The sequence below is a fragment of the Myodes glareolus genome, chromosome 2 (assembly GCF_982192425.1).
Source record: "Myodes glareolus chromosome 2, mMyoGla1.1, whole genome shotgun sequence".
Classification (NCBI taxonomy): Eukaryota; Metazoa; Chordata; class Mammalia; order Rodentia; family Cricetidae; genus Myodes; species Myodes glareolus.
In genome coordinates this window covers 37,542,814-37,568,752 of record NC_142027.1, presented here as the reverse complement: position 1 = coordinate 37,568,752, position 25,939 = coordinate 37,542,814, and the positions used below count along the sequence as shown (strand labels likewise).

The 25,939-nt window shown below is 40.6% G+C and overlaps 2 protein-coding genes across 5 annotated transcripts in view; one reads left to right on the top strand and one right to left on the bottom strand.

Annotated features, from left to right (window-relative positions):
- Positions 1-5,428, bottom strand: part of Arl13b (ARF like GTPase 13B) — a 59,813-nt gene extending 54,385 nt beyond the window's left edge. For both annotated transcript variants that reach the window (XM_087899775.1, XM_048422587.3), the window contains exon 1: positions 5,100-5,428. In XM_087899775.1, coding sequence (XP_087755901.1) covers positions 5,100-5,158 — 59 coding nt within the window. In that variant the 5' untranslated portion in view covers positions 5,159-5,428. The remainder of the gene's footprint in view (positions 1-5,099) is intronic.
- Positions 5,429-13,295: 7,867 nt separating this feature from the next.
- Positions 13,296-25,939, top strand: part of Pros1 (protein S) — a 73,954-nt gene continuing 61,310 nt past the window's right edge. The window contains exons 1-2 of one of the 3 annotated variants that reach the window (XM_087899769.1): positions 13,296-13,467; positions 24,707-24,793. In XM_087899769.1, coding sequence (XP_087755895.1) covers positions 13,392-13,467; positions 24,707-24,793 — 163 coding nt within the window. In that variant the 5' untranslated portion in view covers positions 13,296-13,391. Of the gene's footprint in view, positions 13,468-24,703; positions 24,794-25,939 lie in introns of all 3 variants that reach the window. The other 2 variants (XM_087899767.1, XM_087899771.1) reach the window with 2 other exon arrangements.

Sequence of the window (25,939 nt, the reverse complement as noted above, 5' to 3'; positions counted from 1 at the left end):
CCTGCCTGTCTCTTTCCCTCCCTGAGGAGCAGCAGTCTAAGGTGCAAAGTATGGAATCTGAACACACACTGAAGGCCAAGATACCAAACTGCCCTCCCATTTTACTTATCCAAGGTATCTGCAGCCCCAAACAGAGTCAGTGCCTTGAAGCAAAAGCAACCTCTGAGTTCTTATTATTGAAGTGCAAGACATTATGTGGGAACACATGCAGAGTAAAATCTCTTGCATATAAGCTAGGAAAGGAGAAAGAAGAGGGGGCCTTGGATCCCACAATTTTCTTTGAGGTCACATCCCTAGTGACCTAATCTTCTACTAAGCTTCATCTGTAGAATCTGACTACCTGCCAATCTCAACATGTTAGGGAAGAAGCCTTAACATGTAAACCACTGTGGGGCATTCAATCAAACCGCAGCACGTGACTAACTGTGCTCTAAAATTACCAGTGAGTTCTACATTGGAACCCTAACGTCTCTACTGTGTGTCCCAGTAGTATAGTGAAAGTATCAACCCGCTCTGCCATGCCTGGGTGCGACTCATCTGACTCATGTCAAGCATTTATTCAGCATATTCATGCTGCATGTCCTACCCAGCCGTTAGTTATCTGCTCACCTGACTGGTATTGTTCAAGTCACCCTCATTTTACTTAATAGAAACCCCCAAATGGTAGGTTATCCATACTGGTCATATTATTACAGTACATTGCTATAATTAGTCAATTTTATTATTAGTTATAATTGCTAAGGCTTTACTGTGCCAAATCTACAAGTTAAAAGCTCAGTGTGTGTGTGTGTGTGTGTGTGTGTGTGTGTATGTGTCTGTCATATATATATACATATACATATATATATATATATATGTGTGTGTGTGTATATATATATATATATATATATATATAAGCGTTTGGTATTATTCAGCTTTAGGCATCATTAGGGATCTCTGAAAGTGCCCCTTAAAAATATGTGAGAACTATTCTATTAAACAGGGGTCCACCAGGATATAGTGATATAAGACAAGACATAACTCAGTATAAAGGATTACTCTTCACTTCTGATTTTGGTAAGAGAAAGACAAAACGAAACTGCTAATATGAAATACAAATGAAACAACAGAAACTTGTGACATAGAAATGAGACTGGGTAAAGCTCAATTGCGAATATGCTGAGACTGAGAATTCTGTAAAGGATCAGCCTCTCTGTACCAGGAATACGTTCTGCATGTAGCAGAAAAATTCTAACACATTATCTGACTTGTTGCATAGTGAGGACGTATCACAGAAAAGAGAATCTTGGGGAAAACTAGGAAGACAGACGAAGGAAAGCAAACTGGTGATGTAAGATAAAGGAAGCAGACAGAAGAAAAGGAAAAAACACTGAGAATTTTAAGATGTGGTCTTAGACATCTAAAGATGATAAGAACCCATTTAAGTAGAGAGTCAAAAGGAATCACTGCAATTACCATGAAGCAACTAGTATAACTCTTAAAGGGTCAGGACAATAGTCAGTTAACCAGGGAGTTACAGAATGCATGAGAGAGAAGTAGGGACAGCACCATGACCACTGTGAACTGAGACACCCCGGTGAAAAGGAAAGGAAAGATACTAGCAGCTGCAACGACAGAGGGTTGGCGAGGGTGGCAGACCAAAGAATGCCTTCCAAGGATGCCCAAGATTGGTGCACACGCTACTTTCCATGCAGGGAATCTGGGGTGTGATTAATGAGGAGGAGCTCATCTTGGACTGTACAAGTAGATGCAATGTAATGGACAAGGGTCTGCACAAGAAGGCTGTAGTATACTGTTGTGACTGGCTATGCTAGCAGCCTTGAAGGAGGAAGAACAGCACCAGGAACCAAGAAACCCAGGTGCTCTCTAGAGGCTGGAAAGAGCAAAGGAGGGTGGATTCTGCCCCTAGAGCTTCTAGACTAGCAGACTATTATAACTTCTGACCTCAGAACGTGATGATAATAACGTCATATCGTTTCACGTTATTACCCTTACAGTGATGTGTTAGAACAGCTATGGGAAGCCGATAGCTGAGTTTGGGTTGGTTAGGCAAGAAAAGCCTGAAAAACGCATTCTAAGAAGGATGTAAGAGGAACTCGGAAGACTAAGGAGAAAAGTGACCTCGGTTCTCATACATTCTTAGAGCCCACAAGCCCCCTATTCTGATCTAAGCAAGTAAGAATTGTCTGAATGTAGGCAACTAAATCAAGGAAATGGAACACAGAGCACAGGTCAAAGAATTAATCTTAGAAAGACAAATAAATTTCTCTTTCAGGAAAATAAGAAGGCCAAGCTAGGTCCTGAGAAACTTAGGCTGTTGACAGAGGAGGATAAATTCCTACACAATGTCTATCAGGGTTGGGGGAGGTAGTTTGCTGAGTGAAAGTTGATGCCATTGTGATGGCAATTCTTCATTGTCAGCTGGACTGGATTTGGAATCACCTAGGAGACACACCACTGAGCCTGTCGAGGAGGGGATCAGAGGAGCGAAGCTCCACCCTGAATATGAATGGAGCCATGCAGACTAAATAAGAAGGTGAAAGAGAGACCTGCCTGCAGGCTCCCACCCACAGCTCTGACTGTCCGCCTTGCTGCAAGGGACAGTGTTTTCTTAAAACTGAGGCCCGGATAAATCCTTCTTGTCATGATTTGCTTTTGTAAGGGGTTTTGGCGGCAGAAATGAAAAAGTAACCTCAGCAGCCATGCACAGAGTTTCTCTCTTAGAATGTTGTGAGATAGAAATAACCAACTACATCGACGTGGGAAAACGCTAAGACTTCTAGGATTCCGATTCCAATCTACTAAAGTCAAGCACCCTACTGATAAGCCCGGAAGACAACACATTAATCATGTGGTCAAGATGAACCTTTCCAGCAATAAAAATCCACTAGCACTAAGACCCCTTGATATGATTACTGTGAAATGAGTACTGTAGAGCGCTTGGCTGTGATGAAGGACATACTGTCTCTGCATTCTTCCTCCATATGCACCACATCACTCAAATTACTAGGAATTAAGAAGCAAATAGAGGGGTACTCTGCAAACAGCCACAGCTTCCAGTGTCCCTAAGACTAAGTAAGCTTAGAGTCCCTAAGCAGTACTATTCAAAGAGACCTTAAAAATGGCAACCCTTATGAACTCAGAAAGATGGAAAAAAATCAGAGCAAATATAATGTGGGAAACTAGACTAGATCTTACATAGACACACCAAACTAAAAATTATTACAAGTAGGTTCACATTTTAATTAACAGTATCATACTGATTTTTTTGTTTTCATCATTGTACTATATCTCAAAATAAAAATTAAAACCAAAAAAAAAATCTAGCAATGTACTATATGGCTTCTATTGGGGCAAGTCACTTGTCTGTGGGTCTAGCACTATAGTTAACTTGAGATTGATTTACATGGCTTGAAATCCTAGGTTCATGTTCTGACTTGTATGAAAGTATGGTTTGAAAACTGGCTGGGTTCCTGGCCCTCATTACTAAGCCAGACTGGTGCCTCCTGCCTGATACATAGCAAACAAATCTAATACACTCAATGGGCTGTGGTTACCATTAGACAGATGAATAAATGAGTCTCATAAAGAACTTCCTTGTGAAGAGTACAGAGTCTATTAGAAAAGCCAACATAATCTCTGAGCAAATTCTGAACATTAATAATCATTACAATATATTTGCAAATATATTTTCAGAAAATATTAAAGAATTTCAACATCAAGCAGCATATCTAAAACTTGAAAAAATAAACAGGAAGCATACGTATATTAAAAGCAATTTTTCATGAATTAGTGTTAAGTCATAAAAGCAAAGCTCCGATTATATTCATGCTCTAATACTTTCCTAAAAAATTCATTCTTTGAAAGTAAGCAGAGGTATGTATGAATGGGCGTATGTTCTGACTTTCAAGTCTGAGTAGAAGCTATGAAATCAGCAGAGTAAGATTAAAGTCAATCACATGAACACACCTCCGGTTTTTAGAGGTGATCCTATCACTTACACTTGAAACATTCAAACCCAAAGTCAACGAGTGGGAAAGAATGCCAAAAGTTCTATTTAAAGCAAATTTCTTTCCCAAATAGAGACACGTGTTTTCCTATAAATGTGTGACTGTGACGTGTTGCTTTTCAGGTGCATACTTTAATGGATAGCTCATCTTTACAATAAATACATATTTGTGGAGTTCGGGATTTTTAAAAAAGCACTTTGCTAAATTTTGCCTGTGGTCTAATTCCAAAGCAAAGCTATGAAAAGTCAATAGTTATAAAGTAAAACATACTGTGCAGACTGGGCTTCTAGGTTGCAGAAGCATTAGCCTCACTGACTTCATCCTAGCATAGTGCCTGGTACATGTCACTTTCTTGACAGTATTTACTGAATGAACAACCAAGGACCATGCACGGAACAGTAACACATGTACTTATGCAAAGTGAATCATGAAGCAAGAGACTTTTCAATTAGAAGGCTATACTAAAGTGTGCATGAAAACAGCAGCTAAATTACAGCTAAGAAAACACTACTCTTCTCACACTCTAATTGGATCCAACACTTCTTAGGCACAGATCTTATCATCCTCGTTTAATAAATAAGGAAGATGGGCCAAATGTGGTTGAATCATATAATTAGAAAGAAGTAGAGCCAAATAGCCAAACAAAATACTGTGCGGTTGTGTTTTCAGATGCGTAGAAGAGAGATGAGACAGAAATGTGGCAACAGGGATGTGTTTATTAGGAAAACTGTACTTTAAACCTCTCTTTAAGAACTTTCCCATTACAAAAGGTTTTCAAGAAAATCACAATGGATTTTCTTGTTCTAGTTCTCTCCCTCCTTTTCTCTCCACAGACACGCACATACACGCATCTTTCTAAGAAACAATTTAAAATATATGTATACGCTGTGGATCAAAACTTTGTCCAGCAGACGAGGGGCTACAGTCTAGGCTATCGGTCCAGGAATGGTCCATCCGGAAGAGTGACATCCCCCCCCCCCCCCAGACCGGGCCGACTCCTCCCTCGCCTAGGGAAGAGGCGACGGCGGCCCGGCCCAGGGGCGCGGTCGTCCCCATCCCTCTAGGCAGCGGGCCCGCGCACCAGCCTACCTGACGGGCTCTCGCCACCGCTTGAACAAGTCGCAGCAGTTGGCCATCAGACTGAACATCCCAGGTCTCTCCTCCCGCCACCTCCCATCCGAGCCACAGGCGGGGAAGGGCCCCGAGCTCCCCGGCCCGGCTCAGGGGCCCCACGCCGCCAGGCTCCCTTAGGGTAGACTGGCCAGGAGGACAGACCGGGAGGGCGGTGACCCGGACCGACCCCAGGGTCCGGCCCTAACAGCGTCAGCCCACCGCCCCGGGACAGTATGAGGACAGGTTCAGCAACACCGGCGCGGCGGTGGCGGGACTCCAGAGAAAACCCCCGCGTCGACGTGCTGACGTTCCCGCATCTCGGAAGGCCCGCCTTCGGAACCGCCCACACCGCGCTTCTCCAATCAGAGGACGGCGACCTCCGTTCGGGGCTTCTGAGCGGCTGAAGACTTTCTTGCTCCCCGCCCCCTGTCAAAGGGCGGAAAGAGGAAGTGGGCGTGGTCTAGACGAATAAGGAGGAGCTCGCGAAAGCAGGATCTGGTAACTAGGCAACCGGAGCGTCCGTAGATAAATCCAGGGTTCCTGGAGAGATCTCATACAGGTCCTGACTATATACCCAATGGAAATGCATTGCCTGCCAACCTTTTTGCATCCCATTCATCTCCAGTAACTCAAATGAGATCCAAAGATCCCTGATCGTCTGCGTGCTTTTGTTTTGTTTTGTTCTGTTTTGTTATGCAGTGGGGATGATGAGCCTCTGGGGCTCAGGTCTACTCAGGCTGAAGAATTCAGGAGCAATACACTGAGGCAATTATAAATTAAAGACACACGGGGAAAACTCGTTTGCTGAGCTGTTTCAACAGTTCAAATGGAAATGCTATTTTAATCTGATGTTTATCACTGTTGTGTAAAAAAAAAGTGAACAATAATTATATTTCTTGTAAGAAGGGGTTGCAATTACAAGAGCAACATGTCCTTGTTGTAGAATGTGCAAACAGAGAAAGAACTAAATGAAAACGTTGTGCGTTTTCCACTCAAAAATAAGGAGTAGTAATAATGTAATATATGCTTTTTGGCGGGGAGGAACTTTTTAGCTATCTAGAATCACGGTCATTTGATATTTGAATTTTGAGATTGTGAATATGCTGGCTCTTTTGCAATGCTTTTTAAAAAAAGAGGTATTTATGTGTTTCTAATATACTTATTGAAGAAAAATTAATATACATTTTTGAAAATGCAAGCAATAACTTGTAAAGTCATGTTTATTCAACTTCTGACTAAAAGATAGATGAAAGATAGATAGATGATAAAGATGATATCTTCTAAAGATAGAAGAGAACACTGGGAATTCACAGTGCAAGGGAAAATGGCCGTGTACAACTAAGTTCGACTGGGTTTTAAAAGCAGCTCTTTTCTCATTCATGAGCTTGCCGACTCTGAACCTCTGTAGGCCTTCTGTAAGATGGGCTTGAAAGCCACCAGTTCACAAGGTTACTGAGATGGTGAGATACAGTTCAATGCAATCTCTGATAGATAATAGCAGGTTTTAGAGTTACTGTCACTTGTCTCCCAAGCATTTGTGTTATACCATGGCTACCTCTCTGCTTATCCATGGAGCGGGGTGGAAGTTCAGGGAAGCATAAGGAAAGGGTCTTCATTAACAATCACTAGGGCTAATAAGTTTTTTATTTGTTTGTTTCTAACTAATTTTCACAATCCACCCTCTGTAACTGGTGGTTCAACAACTTTACAAAGCACTGTTGTCGAAGTTCATTCTTTCATTCATTCTATCCTGTCAAACCATGCTAAACAAAATTACATGTTCCAAATTCTTCTCTCTTCCCTCCCTATCCCCTTCTGTCTTACTCCCTCCCTCCCACTTCCCTCCATCATCCTCCCCTTTTACATGTTTTGTTTAAACAGAAATAAAGCACACGAGCCAGGCATTCATTATTTTTTTGCTGCCTAGCCTGGCTTTGGGATCGATGACTCTAACAACGATCACCAGTGCTGCTCGTTCAATGCCAGTTTTACAACTCTTGAAAGAAATATTGTGATGGATCTCAGCACAGTAAGATTTGCTGCACATCAGCACTTCCTGTTTCTTGACCTTGTGGACCAACCAGGAAGTTCAAGAGGATGCTGGACTCTACATGCTTATAGTTTTTCTTGTTCCTATAACAGATATGGCCCTTGAATCTTCTTCATACCCTGGTGTGGAGACCTCGGAGTTCCCAAGGGTTGAGTTTAATTTGACCTATCCATCTGAATAGCACAGGATGTTGTTTTTGATCCTCTGTTTACAATCTTGGGCTTCACAAAAGGCCATAGGAGAGCCCTCATGCTGAGGAAGAGATCCAGACACCGTGGGGGAAGAAGCCTCTCTTTTGCATCTCTCAACTCATTTAATGCAGTTAATGCTTCTAAATCTCATTCTGGTCTCCCTTTGTGCTTTCACAGTTGTATATTATCCTGTTTCTCTTCTCTGCCCTGATAAATCTTCCTTTGTCTTCATATGTTTTCTAGGAGCTCGTCCTAACCTTCTGCTTTTCTTTTAAAAATCATACTTTCTTAAGAAAAAACATAAATGTAAGTATCCCTTCTGTGCCTGAAGAAGCTTGTTATGTGCATGCTCCTTTGGAGTTTCGAGAAGCATATTTGGTACCACCTGTTTTAAAACTGTACTTGGTACTAGCTCCAATTCATACCTTCCTAAATTCTAGTAGTAATTTCTACTGCCAGCAAGTAGTCAGTCATCATCTATGGAACTTGACCCTAAGTTTTTCAGTGCCTTAAGTGGTTTGATGGACAGGGGAAATACTAATCATTTCTTGTTCCCTTCTCTTTACAAGCACACAACAAAGCTATTCTTACCTTATAGAATCAATCACACCAAGAATATCCCTGTGCCCAGTTGAATGTGAGTAGAATGTCAACATTTCATGAAGGTACTTAACAACCAGAGCAATGATCCCTGCTCTCCCTTTCTATGTGAATAGTTGTAAGAGTCTATGTGAGCATGTTATGCCTACATATGATGAGCCTCTGCCTGGAAAGACATGCAGATTTCAATTTCCCGTGACCAAGAAATAAATCACCGCAGTTTTGTGGCTCTTTTACCGTAATGAATGAGCAAAACAGTCCTTGCTGTTATTATTCTAAATAATATCCTTAGACTGGGTGTGGTATTACATTATCTTAATCTTAGTACCCAGGAAACAGAGGCAAGCAGATCTCTATGAATCTGAGGTCAGTTCAGTCTACATACAGAATTCCAGGTCATCCAGGAGTGCATAGTGAGATTCTATCAATTAAGAAGAAAAGGAAAGAAGGAAGAAAAAATGTCTGGTAGTGAGCCTACAGCCTAGTGGTAAAGAAATTCCCTAGTATGTGAGTCAGAGTTCAATGTTTAGTACTGCTAGCAAGTAAGCAAACAAAACTACAAACAAAAAGCAAGAGTCACTTCATGTTCACCCATCATATCGCCATATATATAAATCCCCAGGCTCAAACTGTTGAGTCGAATATCTATGGACTACTCTGTGTTACAGACTCTGGAAATAGAGCTGTGAATCAAACATCAAAAACATCCTGCCCTAAACCCTGACTGCTCTTAGGGATGAAGAGGGAGGAGGAGAGGGAGTGGGGGGAGTGGGAGGGTGTTGGGAGGAGGGGTGGAAATGGAAACATTTATAATTTAATAAAATTACTTTCTAAAAAAAGAAAAAAATCCTGCCCTGATAAATTTTAGTGTTCAGAAAGAATAGTACATAGAAAGCATGATTAATGAACATATTAGTTGTTTTATTAGTAAAATAATATGAAATATAGAAACTGTGTAATTTAATATGGAAACAGGATTAGATAAGGAGTTCAAGTTTGAACAAGTCTTGTTTGTATATAAGGAAGCTTATCTATGTTGAAGGAGGCCACTTGTTCGTCCTGGCTGCCCAGAAACAAAATAATCACACGGAAACTGTATTAATTAAGTCACTGCTTGGTCCATTAGCTCTAGCTTCTTATTGGCTAACTATTATGTAATTTAACCCATTTCTATTAATCTGTGTTTGGCCACGAGGCTGTGGCTTACCAGCTAAAGTTCCGGCGTGTCTCTGGTGGGGCTACATGGTATCTCTCTGACTCCACCCTTCTTTCTCCCAGCATACAACCTAGCTTTCTCTGTCTAGTTCTATTCTTTCCTGTCACAGGCTCAAGCAGTTCTTTATCCGTTACTTACAAAAGCAACACATAGACAGAAGGACCTCCCACACCATACCTAAATCATATTCAGCTGTATAATATTTGCCAACGTGTTGTTACTTAGAGCTGAAACCAGGTATCAATATTGAATTAAAACTAGAGGGAGCTTATAAGTTTAAAACCCACATATTTTATCCAGAGATGTACTCTTCAATTTTCCTATTCAGCGTTTCAGATAGTATTAAAGTTTAGCATTACAGCAAAGCGGCAGTTGTTCCTCATGTGCACTGATACGGCAATGTAGTTCTGAAGCTAAAATGTTGATTCCTTTCAGACAAAGAAAATGAAGGGTTTTTTTCTATTTTTCCATTTCCTTGAAATGCCTTTATTTATTTAATGTTCCCTTCTCAGGCTCTCTCTCTCTCTGTTTAAATTGGAAATGATACTTTATGAAATGCTGCTGATTTTTTATTTGAGACTTTTCCCTCTGAGGGAAATTTTGAAACCTCAAAGTTGACAATGTCTCAAAAAAATTGTCCTCCAATAATGAAGAGATTTTCAAATGGAGTTTTTCATTGAAGACCCGTGGCCTATGTGCATCTACATTCTAAAGATTAAATATAAGACTTAAAGCTTCCTTTAATATAACCCAAACAGTTATGAGGGATTAGATTTATATTTGTTCTTGAACCACCTGGGGATGAGAATAAAGTGGTAAACACATAGACCTGGTGGAGTCGAGGATTCACAAAGGAGAAAAGGTTTTCTTTTAATGGAAGGGGTCACAGACATACTAGATAATTCTTATTCTAGTAAACTGAAGGGAATAGAATATGATATAGCAACATGTACTACATATATATCTGTATCTATATTTATCTCTCTCTCTTTATATATATATGTATATATATATATATATATTTCAGTTAAACAGTTTTATTTGAAAATATGGAGAGCTGAGTCCCACCATCTTCACAGCCATGGCAGTGTTGGCCTGCAGTTCCACTGGACCTTCTGAAGACAAAGGAGTCATGACAGAAGCCAGAGAAAGATGTGGGATACTGGGTGTCTGGGGGACTGGGTTTCACCTTCCCAGAAATGAGCAGTAGGTGTGGAACTGAGGGTCCTGAAGCTATAGGTGGTAAAGCTCACATATGGCCACAACCCAAGTTTGCAGATGTTTTCAACAATTGCTGGTGGCATAGGGGACATTTTAAACCACAGCAAATCAAAATCCAGCAGAAGTAGCAGGCTCTTTAGTGACTGCCTCAAATAAAGTGTGAGTTCCCTGATGTGGAAAGGAAATTGTGTCAGTCAGCTTCTGTCCTAATGAAAACAAAACAAAACAAAAGTAACAACAAATCTACCTGAGGATCAATGTAATGGAGAAAATGAATATTTTGGCTCACGGTTTTAGAGCGGTTCTATACCATAGCCTGTGGCTTGTGAGGGCACAACACACCATGGTAATGTTAGGACTGGAAGAAAGAGGCAAAAGGGCTGCTTACCTTGTGGTTACTGATTACTTGATTACTTTTCTCTAAGGAAAAGGGAGGGGGAAACACATCCCCATATGACCTCCTGTTAGTCCTCGGTCCTAATGTTTTTTTTCACCAACACCAGCACAGGCTGGTGACAAAGCCTTTATCACAGGACCTTTTGAGATACAACCAAGATAAGTAAGATTGAAGCTTCAGAGGCTGGAGAGATGGCTCAGTGGTTGAGCACTTACTGCTCTTTCAAAGGACCTGAGTCTGGTTCCCAGTACTCACATGGCGTCTCAGAAGTCATCTGGAACTCCAGTTCCCAGAGGACCTGGTGCCCTCTGCTGGCTTCTGCAGGCACATGGAGCACATCCACACGCAAAGCTCACACACATCCAAATAATTATTTTTAAAGTTTTTTGTTTGTTTGTTTGGTTTGGTTTGGTTTTTCCAAGACATGGTTTCTCTGTGTAGCTTTGAGCCTGTCCCAGAACTCACTCTGTAGACCAGGCTGGCCTCAAACTCACAGAGATCCATCTGCCTTTGTCTCCTGAGTGCTGGAATTAAAGGTGTGCGCCACCACTGCCCTGCCTTTTTGAAAGATTCAAGCTACAACAGAAATTTATACCTATAAAGGAATTTTTGATTAGTAAAATTCCTATCAGACCAGGAAGAGCAGGTCCCAGAGATGAGTTTTGTGGTCCCCAAGACGATAAGGCAAACCCCTTTGGACCATACTTTTCAACTCCTTGTCTTTCCTTCAGCTCTTTTCTCCCCACACTCGACCCGCTTTGCTGAAAGCCTTCAACTCCCTTTCCACAGCTTAAGTTGCTATATGTCTCAATCATTGGGCCACCTCCTTGAATCTCACATTTTTGTAAAATTCTTCTGCATATATATGGGACTAAATCCTATTTTCTCCTGTTAGTGTGGCGCCAATTGTTGATGGAGTGAGGGCCTGCTTTTGGTCCTGGCCGCCTGGCTAGCTTACACCTGAAATAATCACACAGAAACTGTATTCATTTAAACACTGCCTGAGCCGTTAGCTCTAGCCTCTTTTTTTTTTTTTGGCAAATAAACAATTTTATTAAGTGAATGATGATACACAACTCCAAATTATCGAGGGAACAGATATCTTTGTCCTTGGAGATTTGCATTCCTACCATTCACAGGTTCTTCATTCTTTCTTCAGACCTCATCCCAGCCGTGTGATAGCTCTAACCTCTTATTGGCTAACTCCCAGATCTTGATTCAACCCATTTCTATTAATCAGTATATCACCACAAGGTCGTGGCTTAGCTGGAAAAATTTAGCATGTCTGACCTGGCAGCTCCATGGCAGCTCTCTCTGACTCTGCTTTCTTCCTCCCAGAATTCAGTTCTGTCTTCTCTGCCTACCTAAGTTCTGCCCTATCAGGCCAAGCAGTTTCTTGATTGATTAACCAATGAAAGCAACACATAAACAGAAGGACCTCTTATACCATTATCATACATTAATTCTTAAACAAGGCACAGAACAGAGATTGATATAGTATAAGAGTTCCCAAAAGAAAGAAAAAGGAAAAAAAAAGTAAAAGGATTTGACAATAATCCTTAAAATATGATTCTGCTTAGTAAGTTTCATTCACACATCTAGAAAAAAAAACACAATTGATGTTCCATTTGGGCAGAAAATGAATAATAATATATATGCATTGAGAACTACTACTTGACATGCTCTTATCGCTTTGTATAGCATCTAAGCATCTATTGAAAGTCTCAGTTCGACTGGAAACTTGTTATCTCTGTATTACAGATGATATTACTAGGGCTAAAAAGGATAGGATCTTTTCTTAACGTTATGCAACAGTGGTAAGACCAAGTTCTCTTTTTCGAACCTAAATTCTGAGTTTCCAGTAGCAACCTAATGCCTGATTCACAGGCAGATGCAGGACCAAAACTGATGGTAATACATTAATACCGAAAAAAAAAAAAAAGCTGTTTGGAGGAATTACACCATAGGTGATCAAAACATTCCATTTTCTTTTCTTCCCTTTAATGTTGTTCCGGTCAGTCTTCTTCCTAAGGTCCAAATTGGCTTCGGAGTTCAGGCTGACATCCTGACATCCTCCTGACTGACAGTCTCTGGACATTGGAAAGAAGGGAAGAGGGAGAGAAGGGGAAAGAGAGAAAGGGGTAGGGAAAGAGTGAGTGGAAAAGGGAAAGGGAGAGAGAAAAGGAGAGAGGGGAGGGAGGGAAGGAGAGAGGGTCTTTTCTTCACCATTGGAAAACTTCACTTTCTAAAGGAAAGAAGTAAATGCAGAACTGGAGACAGTGACAAAGGACCTCTGATAAGCTTTCCTTGGCCTCCGACCTCACTCTCTGAGCCCTCCCCCTCCCAACCACCCCCCTCACCCCTCCACCCCCAGCAGCGAAAAGCTTCCAGGAAATGTCCCAGTCATCGCTTCCCCTCCCGGGCTGGGGGCTGGGAGCGGGCGGTCCCCTTCGCCCCGGGCTGCTCCGCCTGCGCTCGGGCTGGGCCACAGCAGAGCTGGTAGAGCTGAGCCCAGACTCACAGCTCCCCTTCGGCCGAGCGCCCGGCTCGGTCCCCGCTGCGCCTTCCGTGAGCCCGGGCCGCCTGCTCAGCAATGAGGGTCCTGAGCGCGCGCTGTCGGGTGCTGCTGGCATGTCTCGCCTTGGTGCTGCCAGCCTCAGAGACAAATTGTAAGTAACCCATACCTCCTGGCTTCTCCCTTGTCTACGTGCCCCGGCTAGTAGGATTTTCCACTAAGCTGCTCGCTGCCTCCTAAGTTTCCAGTAAGTCCCCCACTGCTCAGAGAGTAGCCACAGCCTGGGTCTAGTTGGGGGTATAAAGGTGGGACAGGATCAACGTTTGCCTTGCTTTGAGAATCATTGTCCACACAGGACTTGACGCAGGAACCTGGGTGACGCTAAGTGTCTAAGGAATTGCATGAGCACAGTCCTAAACATTGCTAAGAAAGCTAAGTCAACCCTTTGGTGTCCTTCCTTTTACTAAAGAGTGCCCCAGCCTGCACCTTCTCTTGCAGCTACCCTTCCTTTTGCAATTTCTGGACTTTGAACTTGATTGACTTGTCTCACATTGACAAACTGTTTGAGGATTGCTGTGGGTTTACATATCATTCTCTAACCTTGATATCAGAAATGACTGCTGGATATTATCTTGTCCTGAGGATCGTTTTGTTCTGAGGATTTCGACTGCTACTCTTCTGAGGTGGTGGCAGGAATTCTTTGTACCTTATTTTTCTGATTCCTCTTCCCATTCCCAGATTCCAGGCAGTGCATCGAGTTTTCTCTTAGAAATATATAACGAACAACAAGGCTTTAGTACATTTTAATTGTCAATTAATTGTTTTCAAAAGCTTAAATATGTTCATAATTAACAGTGCGTTCTTTTGCTCTTTTGTAGTCCCAGAAACTGGCACGGGAGCAATAACTGTTTAACAAATACCATTTAGGCTACCAGGGGCACCAAAGAAACTTTTCAAAGATTATAATTAAATCGGAGTTTGCTAGAATTCCAAGTTCTTATTAATTAATAAGGAAGAGAGCCAGATATTTTTAAAATTATAACTAACTTAAAGACCAGAATGTAATGTGCTCATTTTATACTGAAGATAAACAAGTTACAATTATAAAACTTCAACAATCAAAGTCCTATAACTAAGCTACATGTGACTGTATGCCTGCACATGATCTGTCTTGTTTATCAAGACTTTGAAATATTTTCAAATAGCAGCAGGGTGGGTGTGACATATGCTTTTAATCCTAGCAAAGTCAGAGGCAAGCAGATCTCTGAGTTCAAGGCCAGGCTGGTCTACAGAGTGAGTTCCAGGATAACTGGGGCTACATAGAGAAGCCCTATCTTGAAAACAAAACAAAACAAAATAAAACAAAATTTAGATAGCTGGTGTTTGGGAAAAGAACAGGGACCACACAGAAAACAGACAAGTTCATTCTATGAGGACATCACAGAAAGAATATTTGGCCCTATAATGACCATAACCTTCCTGGTTGTTGTTCGGTTTAAATCATCTCTGGTTTATTGGTGAAGAAACAGACACCCTAAGCTGTGACTTCTCCCAAAGATTTTCTTTTGGTGTCTTGTTTGTCATAGGGTTTTATTGTGGCACTGAGAATTAAATCCAGGACTTTGTGCATGCTTGGCAACTGAGCTTGATTCCAAACTCCCCAACTCCAGAAGACTGGAAATTTGAGCTATAATTAGATTTTTAAATATCTTATGTATAATTGTTTGTATGGTTCTAGAAATATTGCTATAATAACACCTTTGCAGAAAACAGATATTTTTGGGAGGGTGCTTAAAACACCATCAACAAAAGCCAGCACCCTGCTCTGTAGTTCTGAATTACACTTTGCCTACAGTAGACTTCTTGACCTTCCAAGTGATGGGATTGCTTGCATGTGCCACCATGCCTGACTTTCAAGCTCTTCATTTTAATAAGAGAGCACGTATTCAGCTATCAAGTGACTTTCCAAATGTAGTTGCATGAATAAATATATAAAATATGTATATGCACAAATATATAAAAGCAAGAAATACATACACAAAAAGCCTTGTATTTCGATTTCACATTTTGCTTGCAGTTTGCTCATCACTCATGAGAGCTTGTGGTGAAAAGGGAAATGGGAAGAGGAGGAGATCTATTTTGGGTGGGCTAACTTGGCCTTATCCAGACTTCCCTTTCGGGTGGATGCAGTGTTCTCAGCCCATATTGACAGATCATTTCTACACATTTTGTGTGCTGCTCTGCCCTCTGCTTGCTCTCCTTTTGGCCGTGAGTTTATTTTTGTCTTTCCTTAAATTTTCTTTACTTCAGAATCTATACTTTTACACTAATGGAATAATTTTCTCCAAGTTAATTTATATTTGGGGTTTGTGCTGCAAGAGTTAGCTTCTGATACAGCAGTGGTGATAATAAAATACACCATGGTATATTCTTCTACCATGAACCCTGTGCCAGCAAGTCCAGAGATATACTTCACATGGACATTTGCTGTTGATTAAAGTTTCATGTCTTCTTTGTATCTTGAGTGAACTATTTAAGTATATAAGCTTTAAATAATAATACGAGGAGTCTATTTATATACATTAAATATTGAATGCATTGTGAGATGGACACAACCTTTGAGGTCCGGGAACAGAATGGTATACTTCCGATCATAAATATATTGTTATACATACATACATACGTATATACATACGTGTGTGTGTGTGTGTGTGTGTGTGTATTTATCCGAGAGTAGCAATAATGAATCAGGAACGTCTTAGCCAGTTTTAGTCATTCTGAAAAAAGTACATGAGACAATCAACTAAAAGGAAAAGAAGGGTTTGTATTCACTCATGGTTTTGAGATTGCCATTCATGGGCACTTAGGGAGGCATGTGTTAAGGCAGAACAATATGGCAATAGATGAAGTATTAGGGAAGCAAAAAAAAAAAAGCTTATTTTTATGATACAGCCCCTCCTCCCCAAATCCATGAAACTGTGAATTCAAGGCCTTGGGCAAATACTTTCATGTTCCAATGATCCCCCAAAAGCCTACTTCAGATTACCACATAGGGCTTTTAGCATCTGGACTATAATCGCTTTCCTGGGCCTCAAAGACTCATGTCAATCTCAGGATGCAGAAGGCATCTGAACACACTAGTCCAGCTTTTATGAGTCTTTGTTCTTACCAATTTCATCATGAAGCAAAAGTTAAAGTTCCAAAACATTTTCAGAGATTGAAGGCAAAATCTTAGATAGGAACTTTGAGATTCAAGAAGAACAAGTTACGTACATCTAATACTCATGCATGGGCAAACACTCCTATGCCAAATGAGAAGAATTGTAAAACAGGGAGAGAGAATTTGTTTAAAGAAGACTGAAAGCTTGCAGGACAAACATTGAGTGCTGGAGTTATATGTCTGCCATCTGAGGCACATGATGTTATGTTTTGAGCCCTAAAGGCCACCACCACAGCTATATTGAATTCAGACCTTATGGCTATCCTCTTGAACAGGCTTTGCTTTGCTATCTGCAGCTTCCGTTGGAAGCTGTGCCATGTCACTGGCATCTCTGCTGTGGTGCTGTCACCAGTGTTGCTTTGCCTTTGCCTTCACAGCTTCAGGACATTCAGGGTCTGCTTACAAAACCTCAACCATGCTATAAGCTAAATTTTTCTTTGACATATCAATGGAACCCTGGCACTCCACACCAAAACAAAACAAAACAAGCAACCAGACAACAACAACAGCAAAAACCAAACCAAAGCAAACCAAATCAAAACCCAGTACCACATGGGTGAAATCAAGTTCTACTAATAGCAAGATCAGTAGCCATCCTGGTCCCTTTGCATCATGGCTACAGTGGATTCCTCAGTTATTTTGTGATTAAACAAGAGAAATATGGAGGAAATAATTTCTTAGCTGTGGGACCAGAACATGCAGGGATGTTCTTCTCAAATGAAAGGTTTACATTTACTCACCTCTGAGCCTGTGAAGGATGGGTATTCCAGATTCATGAGATCACCTCAAGTTATCTTTCCAACTACCCAGGTACAAAGTGCTTGGATTATTTTTTATGATGCTACCCTCTTGAATGTCCCCATGGACAGCAGCCCAACTCTATAGGCTTTTCTTTGATGGTCAAACAGAAAATTTCTCAAGTCTTTCCTCTGATTTTTTTTCCCCCTGAGTCTTACTGTAAATGTAGCTGAGATCAAACAGCAATTCTGAAGCCACATCCTGGATGCAGAGTTGCCTTGGAATTCCTTTCAAAAGACTAATGATGGAGGAGGGTCATCTGTCTATGTGTTATTTTCATTGGTTAATAAAGAAACTGCCTTGACCCTTTGATAGGACAGAAAATTAGGTAGGTGGAGTAGACAGAACAGGATGCTGGGAGGAAGAAGGCAGTGAGGCAGTCGCCATGACTCTCCTCTCTGAGACAGACGTAGGTTAGGATCTTTCCTGGTAAGCCACGTGGTGCTACACAGATTACTAAATATGGGTTAAAGCAAGATGTGAGAATTAGCCAATAAGAGGCTGAAATTAATGGGCCAGGCAGTGTTTAAAAGAATACAGTTTCCGTGTAATTATTTCATGGGTAAGCTAGCCGGGATCCAGGTGGGAACACAGCCCACCACTCCTTCTACAGACTAACTGGGGTTTCATTGCAAAGCCTCCCCTCACATACAGTTGCAAAATATGGGGAAAATTAGACAGGTTCTTTGCCAGAATGTAGCACAAATGATCTTTAGTCCTGTTCCCAAAGCAGTCTTCACTTTCATGAGCAACCTCTCCACTATGGAGAGGTTTAGAACATTTTAATCTTCTATGATTCTTCCAGAATCGTCCATTAAGCTCCACTTACCATGTTGTACACCGTCTCTAGTCTGCTTCCCCAAATTATTTCACACTGCATAATTTATAATCACAGCACCAACCACAATCCCAGTGTCAAGTTTATTGTATTCTTGCTATTATTGTGAAAAAATACCCAAGAACATCAACTAGAGCAAAGAAAGATTTGCTTGGGCTCATGATTTCAGACCTTTTAGTCTGCGGTCACTTGCCCCTGTTTCTGAGCCTACAGTTGTGGAAGGATGCTATATTGTTCACATAGCCTCCCCGAGGTTACACAGAGTATTGAAAGGATGATTCCCACAGGGGGTGGCTACTGAGACACAACACAGATGGAAGAAAAGTCTACTTTGTAGTCATTTACCCTGGAACAGGCATCCATGGCCTTCTTTCCAAAGAAAGGCACACAGTGGACCACAGGTAGTTACTTTAAGGCTTGCCTGAATCTCTCTTGCTTAGCAAATAGAGCTTGGCAATGATGCCATGATGACCCATTTTTCCATCATTCTTGCACTCAGGAATTTTCAGGAATTCTTCCAGTGCTTTTTTTTCCCCAGTAAGAGCAATTCTATACAGACATACTGAGCCTATGCCTTCCTACTTGTGGGTGATGCATCCATTCACTTCAAAGGAGTTCTGGTCCTCCCAACCCTGACTCATATGTTGCAAAAACATCATTTTACCATGTTCACTGTCATGACTTGAGCACAATACCTTTCTTTTCTCTCAGAGGTAGTGAAGGACATGAAATGACGAAACATTATTCCTAGCTTTTATTAAAACTTAAGAAGGAAGGATAGTACTTGCTCCAATGAAGGCATTCCTTCTAAGTCACCAGATTTCTGGGTGGATAAAACCTAGTTGTAGAAAACAAAGCAAAAATTTAAGAGCAAATCTTTGTTTGAGTGTCCCAGGCTTGTTATATCAAAAGTGCCTCAAGTTATGTGACTTAAACAAAAGGATGTATAGTCTTAAAAATCTGGAGACTAAGTCTGAAATCAAGCCATTAACTTGGTTTCTTGCTTCCACAAAGTACAAAAGAAAACATGTTTCACGTTTGTCTTTAATAACAGGTGGCCTGAGATGTCCCTTGCTTTTTTCTTAAAGGTTTTACATCTTTGTTCTGTACATTTGTGTCTATTCATCTAAATTTATTTTTCGAAAGAACACTACGGGGGCTGGAGAGATGGCTCAGTTGTTAAAGGCTAGGCTCACAGCCGAAAATATGAGAAATAGCACCACTGGTGGCGGACTATTGTCTCTGTGTCCTCATTTTAATTTGATCATCTGCTAGAACCCTATTTCCAAATCAGTAAATATTCACAGGAGCTGAAAGGTAGGACATCAGTAGTCACTAAACATCAACACATCACAGCTGCCTCCTTTTCTCCTTAACTCTAGACCTGAAGCTTTTAGCTGAAGCAAACCTTCAATATCTAGTAATGATGTTGGTTCTGAGTATATCGTTGTCTATTTTTTTTGTCAAGTAGATTACAATGGGAAGTAGACATTTTAATTTTGTGATGTTATGGAGTTGAGCAAATACGATGTTTCACAAACAAAAGAACTCGGTAGTAACATAAGCAGGAGACATTTTAGAATCTTCTAATAATCACATCATTATCTGTTTCAGTAAAAATGAAAAAGAAAAATAGTAGATTAGAGGCTATGGAATAGTCCTGTCTGAACATGCTTTTTAACGTTCCCACAGGATGTGTCAGCCATCTTCCGTAATTTTCTGTATACTCGAATCACATTATCTGTTCATCTGGAGACTCTGGCATTCTCCTAGCTGCCAGTGAGATCTCCATTGCACAATCTTTGTCAAGGAATACATTGTTTGTTTCTTCTTCTTCTTCCTCTTCTTCTTCCTCTTCTTCTTCCTCTTCTTCTTCTTCTTCTTCTTCTTCTTCTTCTTCTTCTTCTTCTTCTTCTTCTTCTTCTTCTTTTCTTTTTCTTCTTCTCTTTTTAATTGAAAATAGATTCTTCTCTCATTCAGTAGCCCTGATCACAGACCACAGTTTCCCCTCCCTTCACTCCTCCTAATTCCCCCTGTCTCCCCTGTTTCCCAGATCCACTCGCTTCCTGTTTCCTTTAGAATACATCAGTCCTCCAAGAGACAACAAGCAAACAAGTTAAAGTAAAACAAGGTAAAAGCGCTCATCATAAGACTGAACAAGGAAAGCCAACAGGAGGAAATAAGTTCTGAGAGCAGACAAGAGTCAGAGAAACACCCACCCCCACTGTTAGGAGTCCCACAAAAACACCAAGCCAACAGTCATAACATATATACAGAGGACTTGGTGCAGACCCATGTAGATTTGCGGAATCAGTCTCTGTGAGCCCATGTGAGCACTGCTTAGTTGATTCAGTTGGTCATGTTCTTGTGGTTTCCTCATGTGCCCTGACTCCTACAATCTTTCCTCCTCCTTTGCCAAGGGGTTCCTTATCTCAGAGGGGAGGAACCTGATAGAGACCTCCATTTTAAACCCCCTCTCCACATAATATCTGGCTGTGGGTCTCTGCATCCATTCCCATCTACTCCTGGATGAACCAGTATCTAGTCATGGTTTATGATGCAAAAAATATATCCATTTTATTTTTTAAAAAATTTTTCTAAGTTCTTTGAGAATGTTAAACTATGTTTTTTTTTACGCTGCAAACACTTTAATGATTATTGTTGAGTATACATTTCAGAAATACACGTCCAACTGCAACAGTTAAATAAATGTTTATAATATACAAAGAAAAGACAACCAAACATATACGTTACTGCGAGTGTGCCTTGCACCAAGACCAGTGTTTCCCTCAGTTAATATAGCTTTATTTTTGAGTTGCACAAACACACTTCAGAATTCCATCTTTATAGAATGGTATTTAGGAAAAAATGAACTTCCACCTCAAAGGACTAAAAGGCTGTGCATGATTCTGGGCTGGACAACAGAGAACACTAGAACACTCTGGTAGTGCAGGCAGCATAAAAAGGAAAAGAAAAAGCTTGAGATGCCCATTAACACTCTATGTTTTAAGGAAGCAGGATTTTGACCAAGTAGCTAAGAAGCCAGGAAACGGGGATCAGTGACGGCAACTGTAGTGTGTGGAGTATGAAAGGCTGACACTTGGTACAAACAGTCAGTTTCCAGTGAGCACTGAAGGTCTGAGAGGCTGCTCTGTGCGACAGTTGGGCAGAACCACCCTTTCAGTCCCGTGAGCCCTTGTAAAGCAGCACAGTACCCGTGCTGGGGACCTGCTGGCTGGGGAGGTGAGGGATTGACTTTGTCATTAGCAGCTAAGGAACTTATTCCAGGTGTTCTCAAAGCCTTCCTGGTGGAAAACAAGGCAAACGTCATTAGTGTGGGGATCACACTTCTCCGCAAACAAAGCAAGAGGCTTCTCTCGGCCCCGTCTCTGCTGTCTCTTTCTGCATCTCAAACCTCAATTGAGATGAAAGCCTTTCTCCATTGTAGCAGCTAGCAAGCGCTCCCTCATGATCTCCTCAGAAGAATACTCAGGTAACTTCAGATAATGGACACAGGTATTGACCGACGGATAGCTTGCATCATTAGCGTCGACCTTTCGTAGGACTGTGAGCCTGGGGTGCAGGTTGGCCAGTCCACCTGGGGGCAGAGTTGAGCAGCCAGTGGTGAACTGCAGGAACGCTTTCCTTTCATCTGAGGACATGCCACACAAAACCCTCACGAATCTGAGGAAACCAGGACTGTCACGTGTATAGCCAAGCTTGGGTTCAGTGTAATTGATAATGTCCTCAGCTGCCCAAGATGGTGACTGATTTCCACAGAGAATCACCTGGACTTCCTCATGGCTGAAGGAACTTAATTTCTCCATTGGAAAAACTTTATTAAACCCATCTCGGAAGGCTTCCATCTGTGTCTGAATACCCGTATGCATACAGAAGTCAAACATCAGATCCACATACTCTTCTGCATTATCCATTGTTATCATCTCATCTTCCCCACTTGGCTTGAGATCCACAGCTGTGAAGCCGTATATTCTTGAAGAAGGGCAGAATTGGAAATTTAAACCTAAATCCTCGATGCTAAGTGGAGGTCCAGAACCTGATGGATTTTTGAGCACTAATTCCTGTAACTTTGTGTTCTTCTCATCTTCAGAAAGATTTTTAACTATGTTTTTTTGAAAAATTATTTTTATTATGCCAGGTGTGGTTGCACATTCCTTTAATCCTGGCATGCAGTAAGCAAGGCAGGCAGATTTTTGTGAGTTTGAGGTTAGCTTGGTCTACATAGCAAGTTCCAGTACAGTCAGTACTACACGGAGACACTCTGGTTCAAAAAAACAAACAAAAATCATTTTATTAGTTCTTTGAGAATTTCATATATATTTACACACCTCTCCAAACTCTTCTAAGATGACCCCACCCATCATCTTAACTTTTTGTTTCTTTTTAAAAAATGGAATCTATTTTGTGCTATTCACAAGTCATCCACTGAAGTGTGGTCAACCTACCAGGGGCCACACCCTTGAGAATTTACTCTCCCTTTTCCAGCAGGAAGAGTTGAGGTGGGTGTGCATAAAGCCCCATCCTTAAGTAGTAACTAGTTAGACAGTAATTGGACTCTCGATATTGGATCAATCAATCACTCCATTAGCTAACTCCAAAATATTTGAGTATATAATAAGATCACTAAAAACCATGAAAACTTTTCCATTGATATTAGTATTATTCCTTCCTTAGAGGTAATGTTGTATGTTTTGAAAAGAAAAAGGAGGATAAGATATGATAGGATAAAAGGGTAGAATTTACTTTGAAAAGGAAAAAGGGATGATATAGATATGATAAGGTAAATAAGGTAGATTACTAAATCTACTTTTAGAAAACATCTACTAGTTTTAAATGTTTAACATTGGATTGAACTTTTGTATATTGATATAAATTTGAGATTAATTTTGTTAGAATATGTTGAACATACATTTCTACTCTTGTTCAAGGGATCGTACCTATACAATTCATTTAACAATGTGATGCAAGTTTCTAGTTATTGAAAATTATTATTACTGTTTAGGATAATAAGGAAATGCAGGTTAGTAGTTTAATCACCTATTATAATCAAACTTGTAGTCACATTAGGTATGTTTTCAAGGTCAAACCTGAGGTCCTATTCAAACACTTCAGATATTTACAGAATATGGCATTTCAGATGTTTGAATAACATAGGTCTTTTTTCTTTCTTTTTTTTATGTCAATGAGACATGTCTGTTCCTGGCAGCACAGGTCTAATTCAGAGAAAATGATGGACATTGAAGAAACTCCAAATGGAGTTTGCTATCTTTGTAGCAAAAGTAAGCCACTGGGCAAGAAAGTACCCTTGCCTCAACTGCTAACAGTATGCTGTCCTAATAGGATAAGGAGGACACAAAAGAAAGTGATTGCCAGACCTTGCCCAGACAAGATGGGACAGTCCTGTAAAAATCCTGTTTCTTAGAAAACTCTGACAGATATTCTAGCCCTGTAGCCAAAGATGGGTGCCCCAATGTTGCAGAGGAACTTTGGGTTCAGACAACCAGCTGTTTCTGTCATTTCTCATAATTTTTGGAAGTCACTTGTTCACACTTCCTGCTGACTCAGGTATTATTTTCTTCTTGAGTCTCTGAGGTAGTTGAAGACTAGATAGTTATAGTTTTCATTGCTTATGAGACTCAGAAAAGAAATTCCTTAGGGAAATGTAAAATATATAAGGTTGAGAGATATCAAAAGAAAGTTTTAGATGGTAATGTAAGTTATGATCGAGAGTGTATTAGGTACAGTGTTGGAAGGAGGCTGCTTGTTTGTCCCAGCTGCCCTGAACTGAACAATCACACAGAAGCCATATTAATTAAATAACTGCTTGGCCCATTAGCTCTAACTTCTTATTGGCTGACTCCTACATATTAATTTAACCTGTTTCTATTAATCTGTGTATCACCACATGGCTGTAGCTTATTGGATAAAGTTTCATCTATCTGTCTCTGGTGGGGCTACATGACTTCTCTCTGACCCAGCCTCCTTTCTCCCAGCATTCACTTTAATCTCCGCCATCTAGCTCTGTTCTTTTGCCTTACCACAGGCCAAGACAGTTTCTTTATTCATTAACCAATAAAAGCAACGCATAAACAGAAGGACCTCCCACACCATTTCCCCTTTTCTGTTTAAGCAAAAAGGAAGGCTTTAACTTTAACAAAGTAAAATTATATATAGCAAAACAGGTATCAAGCAAAAATTAGAGTTACAATATTTATATCTACTTTCTATCTATTCTTCAACTCCATCAAAGACTCCAGAAAAATATAATATTATCTAAGGTAATAGGAAGTGCATTGTAAGCAATTTCCAAAACTCTAGAAATGACAGACACATCTTGCTACCTGAACAGGCACCCAAAGTTCTGTAATATTGAAGGCACCCGTCTTCAGCCTACAGGCCCTTAGTATCCGGCAGAATTTTCCATGAGGCAAAAAATTTCAATGACAGTTTGTCAGTCACTTTCTTCTGTGTCCTGCAGAATTTCTACCAAACTCTTTCTATTCTTTCATGAAGCAGGGATCCCAAAGGATTGTCTCACCTTTAGGCAAGTTCAGCAGCCATTTCTCTGTGGGTCCTACATGTCCAGTTCATCAAGCAGTACAGGTAAGAACAGTGTCTTGCCCAAATGGCTAAGCAACTCCACAAGGAGCCTCTTCAATTCCCATCATCCTCTTGAAGTAGATTGGTGCTGCCAGGAGCAGATGTGTCTCACTGTCAATACAGGACTTTGTACTCACCAAGATAGGATGGATATGGAATATTTTCTCTGAATTTGTCAAAGGCAAATGGATCAGACATTGTTGATGTATTTATTGCCTAAATATATTATTGTATATAGTTATTGTACTTATTGTATATAATTTTTTATATTAAAGTCTTCTTTTTCTATTTTAGACAAAAGGGGAAAATGTAGTAACAATTTCATTTGTATTTTAATAAATAAAGCTTGCCTGAAGATTAGAGAGTAAAACAGTCACACTGGTTAGCCATACAGACCAGGCGGTGGTGGCACACATCTTTAATCCCAGCAGTCACACTAATTCACCATAGAAACCAAGCAGTAGTGGTGCATACCTTTAATTCCATCACTAGAGAGGAATATAAAGTGGAATGAGACAGGAACTCACTCCTTTTCAGTCTGAGGATTTCTTAGAGGCAAGAACTCTCTACTGGCTTGACTGCTTTGCTTTTCTGATCTTTAGGTTGAACCCCAGTACCTATCTTTGGCTTTTTATTATTCACATTACAAATGGCCCCCAAAATTCAGCAAGAATTTTTCATAAAGCCTGAGAAAGCTTAAAAATAAAAAAGGATTCTAGCAGACAAGATCAGAGTCAAACTCAACTTCTTGGTAACTATATTTTTTCTGGTAGGCTCTGTTTGCTAGTGACAGGCAGAGGCACGGCTCCTTTAAGAGAGTTTTCCTGACTCAGCATTAGCAGCAAAAGCCTTGCAACTCTTTAAGAGGCTCTGTCCCCAACATTCTAAATGGTGTTTATGGGCATCCAGCATCAGGCTTCTTGGTGGTGGCATGGACCTAGAAACTCCACAGATTTGTGACAATAAACATGACTCTCACTAATACCAAAGCCATGAAGCTAAACTCTCAAAAAGCTAAGGTATGGGTATAGCCAGTCACCACAGTTGCAGATTTAATCCTAGCCATATTACTTAGCAGATTTAAGACTCATATGGTCTGAAAAAGATAGATATATACAGTAAAGACAGATTCAGATGAAAAAAAAACTC